Source organism: Vidua chalybeata, chromosome 17 (genome assembly GCF_026979565.1).
Source record: "Vidua chalybeata isolate OUT-0048 chromosome 17, bVidCha1 merged haplotype, whole genome shotgun sequence".
NCBI lineage: Eukaryota > Metazoa > Chordata > Aves > Passeriformes > Viduidae > Vidua > Vidua chalybeata.
The window spans coordinates 12,817,072-12,824,585 of NC_071546.1; the positions used below are offsets into that span (position 1 = coordinate 12,817,072).

Here is a 7,514-nt window from a genome sequence, read left to right on the forward strand (position 1 = left end):
AGGGGAGGGTCTCTGGGGCTGAAACCTCGGCGGGCCCCGCTAGGTGAGAAGCGGGCAGGTTTGCAATGACCTAACTGCTGCGGAGGGGGGGATTTGTGGCGGGGAGAGCGGGGGAAGAGAGAGACAGAGACAGAGAGAGAGAGAGAGAGAGAGAGAGAGAGAGAGAGAGAAAAGGGGAGTGTGCAGCTCTGCCGCTGCTATCAGAGCAGGATCTGGCAGCTTTGGGAAGCTCCCAGCTCTCCGCTCCGCCGCTCCGAGCATCCCGGATCTGCAGCTGGAATTGCCGGCAGCGGCAGGCATGGCAGCGCCAAATGGGTTTATTTCTCGGCCACTTCTCGTTTCTCTCTCTCAGCAATAATTCACCTGAGGGCTTTTCTTCCCCCCACCTCCCTTTCTCACGCTCTTTTTTGATGTGGAGAGAGGGGAGAAAAGGGCGTTCTGGACAGAGCGTGTTTATCTGGGCAGCTTTTTGCGGCGTGTTTTAAAGAGCTCGCCAGAGGAGCCGGGGAGAGAAAGAAAGAAAGAAAAAAAGAGGGAAGAAGAAAAAAAAAATTAAAAAAAGAAAAAAAGAAAAAAAGACAGAAAGAAGACGGCACAAAGTGGTGGCGGCGGGAGGAGCCGAGGAGAGCGGAGCCGGCGGGGCGCGGAGCCGGCGGGGCGCGGAGCCGGCGGGGCGCGGAGGCTCCCGCGGTGGCCGGAGCGGGGCGCGGAGCGGCCGCGGGTGCGGACCATGGGCTGGCGGCTGCTGCTGCTGGCCCTGGCGCTGGGCGGCCGCGTCGCCACCGCGCAGAACGACACGGAGCCCATCGTGCTGGAGGGCAAGTGCCTGGTGGTCTGCGACTCCAACCCGGCGCCCGACGCCAAGGGCTCGTCCTCCTCGCCGCTGGGCATCTCCGTGCGGGCGGCCAACTCCAAGGTGGCCTTCTCGGCCGTGCGGAGCACCAACCACGAGCCCTCCGAGATGAGCAACAAGACGCGCATCATCTACTTCGACCAGGTGAGCGCCGCGCCCCGGGCTCCGCGGGCTGGGCGCGCATCCCCCGCGCATCAACAGGTGCCGCCTCGCCCCTTCCCGGCATCCCGGCCGAGAGCTGGGAATCCGCCCCGAGGAGAGCGGCCGGGCCGGGCGAGCTGAGCCTGGGGGCTGCAGAGGTTCCCCGTTTGCCCCCCGGGAGCGGCACCGGCCCCTCCGCACCCGCGGAGCAGCGGGGACCGAGCCCGGGAGGTGCCGGCGGGGCAGCGCTCGGTGGCACCAGCGCGGTGACATCGCCCCGAGGGGGTCGGGGACAGGGGGAGCTCAGCGCAGCCTGTGTGGGGTTTAGGCGGTTTGGGCAGCTTTTGAGAGAGGAAGAGGAGCGAATTCTGAGGGAAAACCCTTTAACTTTCCCGGCACAATTGACGGTCCAGCTCCGCTCAGCTCAGCACCGATATTAACGGGCAGATACCGACGCACGTTTTAATCCCAGCTCCCGTCCTGGGGCGAGCCCAAAGTCATTGAGACTGATGGTTCTTCTCGCTCCTACACCCCGCCGTGGTGAGCAGTCAATTGTGGTGGCAGCTGGGGCCAGATGTGCCGCACAGCTTAGGGCTGGCACTGCAAATGACCCCAAAACTCCATGGGCAGTCCTGGAAGCTTCCAAGGGCTGTGCCTGGCAATATCAATTAAAAATAAAGCATTAATTGGGTGGTAAGAGAGCAAAACGCAGTCATTACAGAGGATATGTAGCATATGGGTGATGCACTCATCTCGTACGTTCCTCTCTGTCACTTCTCTCTGTTTAATTAAACCCAAATGATTATTAGTGCTGGTAAAATGATTATTAGTGCTGGTAAAAACAGCTGAAGGCTCCCAGCCAGGTTTTCTGGGGTGTGCCAGGTGCTCCAGGACTCAGCCTGGCTGAGCACTGGGAGTGACTCCTGTTGTTCCCGCAGTCCTGGCTCACACCTGGCTCTTTGGGAAGGCAGCGTTGGCTCGGCCACTGCTCTTCAGCCAAAATCCATGTGCCACTCCCAGCATTGGTGTTTTCATGTCATTTTGGGGAATGATGGACAAAAATGCCTCTTTTAAAACATGTATGGAAGAAAGGACTTGAGGGTATGGTGCAGTAGCAAAGAAAGAAATAATTCCCATCTTAGTTTATTTGTAGTAAAGTTGTCCTACAAATACAACTAAATACCCATTTAATGAGTTATTCCAAAGTAATAAAGAGAAAATTAATAAACCAGCTTAGAGGCAAATTAAATTTTCCATGGGCAAATAGTTTCTAAAGTAAATAATCTGTATTTTTCTTTAGCACTCACTACCTGTAGTAATCCCCATGCTATATTTTTTCTGTTTGTAGATCCTTGTAAACGTGGGCAATTTTTTCACGTTGGAGTCTGTCTTTGTATCGCCACGGAAAGGAATTTACAGTTTCAATTTTCACGTAATTAAAGTCTACCAGAGTCAAACAATTCAGGTATGTTGACGCGTATGGTTATAAAATCTTTATTTAAATGGTTTATTTAGGATAGCATATTGACTGAGCATGGGAGCATTTAATATGATTTTAAGGAAAAATAGTTTCATTTACAGCAACCTGTGGTGTTGATTTCTTAGCAGTAGAGTCCATTAATTTAAAATGAACAGAAATAAGGCAGGATGCCCACCTCAGATAAATCACCACAACTTCACTTCCATGCCATGAATGTCTGGCTGACATAAGGCATTCCATAGAATGAGTGATCCAAGAGTAAAAGAGAGCTCTGAATTTCACTTAAATGCTGTTGAAGAGTCGTGTTTTGCTCCGGGTTAAACTCACAGTGTGGAACACAGGAGTTCTGGGTACCAGACTTGAGTGGTTTTGGAACAATTTGTGCCCTGGCATCTGGTGCCAGGTACCTGGTTGTGCCCTCAGTGTGCTGAGGACCAAGGTTGGTTATATCCCTATAGCAATGTCTTCTAGGGAACCTTTACAGCAATTTAAACTTCCTTTTTCACCATACAATGTATAAAAGGTGTGTGATATATTAGAGAAAAGGGGTAATTCTGCACTTCCTCCTGTAGTTTAATAGCAACAGAGCTGCCTAATTAAATACAAGAGGGAAAAGCCTTTAAATTCCTGAAGATCCCCTTGCTGAGCCAACAGCAAATTCCTTGAAGTAATTCCTTAATCTCCCTGCCAGGTCACGCAGTTGCTGTGACACCTCCTGGCTTCCAGAGCTGGAGGAACATCCAGCTCCTCCAGGTCTGTTGAAGTGTCTGATGCTCTTCCCTGCTCCCTCCTGCTCCTGGATGTGGTTTGAGTTCTGGCAGGCTGAGCTGGGATGGATTTCTGCAGGAGCAGTGATCAGACATTGCTCTGTGGCTGCTCTGGGGTGCTGGGAGAAGTGGAGGTGGTGAAAGCCACGACCCCATCTCTGGGGAAATTCCCCTTCAGTGTTCAGTGGAAAATCCTAATTCCAATCAGATCAATGAGAAAGCCTTAAATGAAACATTGACCTCACAAAACTCTCTACAATGAGATTTTAATCTGTTTAATGTGCTCAAAAGGTGTTCTTTTCACTCTCTGGCATGCTGAAGGTTGAATAACTGTGTCAGCCCCTTCAGTGCATTTAAAATGCCCATTGCCAAGAAAGATGCCAAGCTGTGGCTTCTGGAAGTCCAGCTCAGACTCTGGAATTTCACAAACCAGGAGCTCAAACCTGGGAGTCGGGCTCGTGGCCGGGGATGTTCCAGCCTGTAGCTCATGGCACGAAATCTTTCATGGATAAGAGATTCTGGAGTGATGGATGGGTTTGCTTGGCCCCGCTTTAGAGCAGCCAGTGTGAGACTGCAAACCTGTCATGTGCCTTCTGGTGTGATTAAATTCCTTGGTCAGATGATTCCAGGGGAACCTGATGGAACAGAAAGAGTGAGAAACCCAGTGAGTAAAGCCCTGATGCCCTTTTCCTGCGAGCTAAACAGGGAGGAAAACCAGAAGCCGTTGCAGTGGATCAAACTGGTTTGAGTCTCAGCCACATCCAGCCCCACTAAATCACCTGCAGGCTCCCCACACAAGCGATGTTGCTCTGCCCCCACAACATCTGTTAGAGCCATTAAATATCATTAAACTGCAATTGGTTCCCTGGTGACACCTGATTAAGTGGATTTCCCAGACAGGTGAATCCCAAATAAACACCAGCCTCTGCTGCCCTGACTTCTGCTGAGCACTAATTTATTCTGTGGTGACTCCCATTAAAATTAATGGGACCATATGCAAGGCCAGCACAGTGGATGTGGGTAAGCATCCCATAATTCACCCCCTGTGACTGCATTAGAGCTGCTTAGAAAGGAAAAACAGCAAAGCTGATCACTTGCCATGGGGGAAATGAAAAATGCCCATTCCCCCAGGCCCTGCCCATCTTTATTTACAGATGCTGCTTTCAGAGCAGAGGCTGTGCTGGCTTCAGAAGTGTTTTATAGAAAAAATGGGGCCAGTTTATAAAGCTAAAAATCTGTTCTAAACTTCAGAGCTAAGCTGCCATCAGTACTGAGAGGGACAAACATTTTGTTCCCAGTGAAGCGTAAGCTCCCAGCCCACTGTGGTGCTCCTGACACCTCGTGTAGCATCTCTGGGCGCCCAAATTTCTTGAAAATATATATTTATTTTTCCTGTGGGACTAAATAACCCTTGAGACAGGCAAAGTTGTGCCAACTGAGGTGATGCCTCGCTCAGCTGCAGGTCCAGCTCATGAACATCCACGTGCTTGTGCCAGATAAATGTCATTATTAGTTTACAACAACCCAAAAAGCACTGAAGATTGGGCCCTTGCACTGTGGTTAATATCCAGGGGCAGTTCTTGATGTTTTGCAGTCAATTAGAGCTTCTCAGGGGCTCTCTTGCAGGTGAATTTGATGCTGAATGGGAAGCCAGTGATCTCTGCTTTTGCTGGGGACAAGGACGTCACCCGTGAAGCCGCCACCAACGGGGTCCTGCTCTACCTGGACAAGGAGGACAAGGTTTACCTGAAGCTGGAGAAAGGAAATCTGGTTGGTGGGTGGCAGTACTCGACATTCTCTGGCTTCCTGGTCTTCCCCCTGTAAAGTCAATTTTCCCGTGACGTTGTGGACTCATCCTCGCCTCTGTTCCATGAAGATCGTTTTGTCATCATGGGAGTGATGGTTCTTTTTTTGCTTTCTCATGGGTGATTTTGGATTCTCTCCATGGATTTTGGCCCCATCTGAACTACTCAGAAGTTCCACAGAATTCTGCGTGTCCAAATATGACATCTTTGGCCTGAGACTAAAGCAGACAATAAATATCAATGCTTAAGGTTTCAGTCTAAAGCTGCCTGCAAGATTTATTCCAATTTCACTTCCTGGATTCGGGGAAGAAGTGGATTTTCTTTAACTGTGAAAAGACTGGCACCGAGTCTTTCGTGTAGGAGAGTTTGAGTTCAGACTTCAAGCAAGAGTTAGTGTGTTGCTGCCAAAGAGCTGTGTATTGATATATTGGTCATGTTCCTGTCCTGGGCCTGCAGTGCCACCATCCATCCCATTGTCCTAGAGAGGTCATTCTTGTTGCTAAGTGGCTGACTTGAGCTCTCCTCTGCCTGTTGTGTGTTGGATGGTTCACCCAAACATTTAAGCTCAGTCACAACCAAGTCCAGCTTGGGAAATCTGAGGGGGTGTGGATGAGTTTTGGTTGGATGTGGAAGGGGCTCCTCTTTTCCAGGTGCTGATTCCTAAAAGGAAAAGCAGATTCTAACCATTCAGGGTTCAAGGTAGTCATGCAGGCACAGCTTTGCTCAACAGCTTTGCCCTGCAGGACACCTCACACTTGTTCTTCAATTTTAATTAACTTGATTGCTAATTACTGCTTTATTCAACTCCTGAGGGATTCCTTCCTTAGACACAACCACTTTGTCAGCTGGAGATGAGATCCCCCTTGTTTGTATTTCTGTGTATTTTCCAACCCTTCTGTTGTGTTAAAGGTCTTATCAGGTTTTGCCTTAACTCCACAGGTGTATAAAATTTTAGATTGTTTGTTTAGCAAATATGAAAGGCAAATAACTGATACCTAACTTGGTACAAAAGCTTCCCAGCTTTGTGTACAGGTCATGTGAATTCATAAACTTATTTGTTATCTCATTGTTCCACAATAAAGGTTAACACATGTTAGCTGCATTTTTGACATTTGGATTTTGGGAGTCGCTTCATACTATTTTTTACATTGGATATTATTATTATATGCAAAATGGAAGCTTTTGGGATTCACAGAAAATATCCCGGGAGGCAGAAAAACTGCCACGAGTTAGTCTGGCAGAATCCTGGAGGTAATCAGAGTGATCTAGGAATAACCTATGCATTTTATTTAAAAATAGAATTTAGGCAGAAATCCTGGCCTCACTGAAGTCGGCGTTAAGAATCACATTGATTCCAAAGGATTTTGGAAGAAACCTCTGCTTTAGGTTCAGCCATCAGCATCAAACTCCAGTGCCATCAGAATGAAGATTCCATAAAATGATTTTCCCATGAGCTGCTAACGAAACCTTCATCCCTCGTGCCCCAAATACACTGAATTGATGGATCTTTGTGCCTTGCATATCATGAAGGGTGTGGTTCTAAATTAAAAAACTTCTGTGTACTTGAAAATGTTTGTGGGTGAAAGCATCTGCAGCAACCTGGGAGCTTCCCTGGAAGCCACTTTGGGCTGGGATTTGCTGCTTTTGGGATCTGTTTCCAATTCCTTCCCTTGCTGGCCGAGTGCAGTGTGTCCTGCTGGTATTTCACGGGTTGGAAATCTCACTCATGGCTGCTTGGTGATCCCCTGGAAATATCAGGGAATTGGTGGCACAGCTTGGTGCCCAAATTCCTGATTTTTCCTCAGCCGCCACACAGGAGATTTTGGGCTGTTTCAGGAGGATTGGTGGGTACTTTGCACTCCTGTAAGTCAGATAGGAGGTGATTTTTTTGCACACAATTTTGTTCCTGTACTGACCACTGCAGCTGGGGAAGAAGTGGAAGGAGCTGGCAAGGAGGTGAACGATTCACGCTGCTGAAAAGCATTCAAAAGTTGTGATGACCAATCAAAATGTGTTCCTGCTGTACCCCAAAATGTGTGTATATAAATATATGTATCTCTAAACCACCTGGAATTGCAGATCATAGTTTGCATGATGTTATAAAGAGGTTACTTGTCCTAAGAGTTTATTTCAGACGGGAGCATCGGTGTTTTGTATAAAGTTGGTTAAATCTGCCATCTCCCCTTGCCCATGGATCTATCTGTAATGTAAAAGAAATGTTGCTGCTGAGACAGAAGAAAAATGGCATTAAAGGCATCAGTATAATTTCTGAATGATCAAATGTATCTAACTTCTTTAATTTGTGAACACATGAGCTTTACAGGCTGCTTTAGCACCCAGCAATAATCCTGAGCTATCTCAATATTGCTTTGATTGCCCCTCAGCCAAACATTTCTGATTTCTTCAGAGTCATTAGTGCTTATTTCAACTTGAGCTGGAGAGACTGGGGAATTATTCACTGAAGGGAT

The 7,514-nt window shown here is 48.1% G+C and overlaps 1 protein-coding gene across 1 annotated transcript; it reads left to right on the top strand.

Moving 5' to 3' along the window:
* The first annotated feature begins 724 nt into the window (after positions 1-724).
* Positions 725-7,293, top strand: CBLN4 (cerebellin 4 precursor). The gene is made up of 3 exons (XM_053958579.1): positions 725-997; positions 2,343-2,459; positions 4,868-7,293. Exons 1-3 carry the CDS (start codon positions 731-733, stop codon positions 5,063-5,065), a joined length of 582 nt encoding a protein of 193 aa, XP_053814554.1. The 5' UTR covers positions 725-730; the 3' UTR covers positions 5,066-7,293.
* The last annotated feature ends 221 nt before the right edge of the window (positions 7,294-7,514 follow it).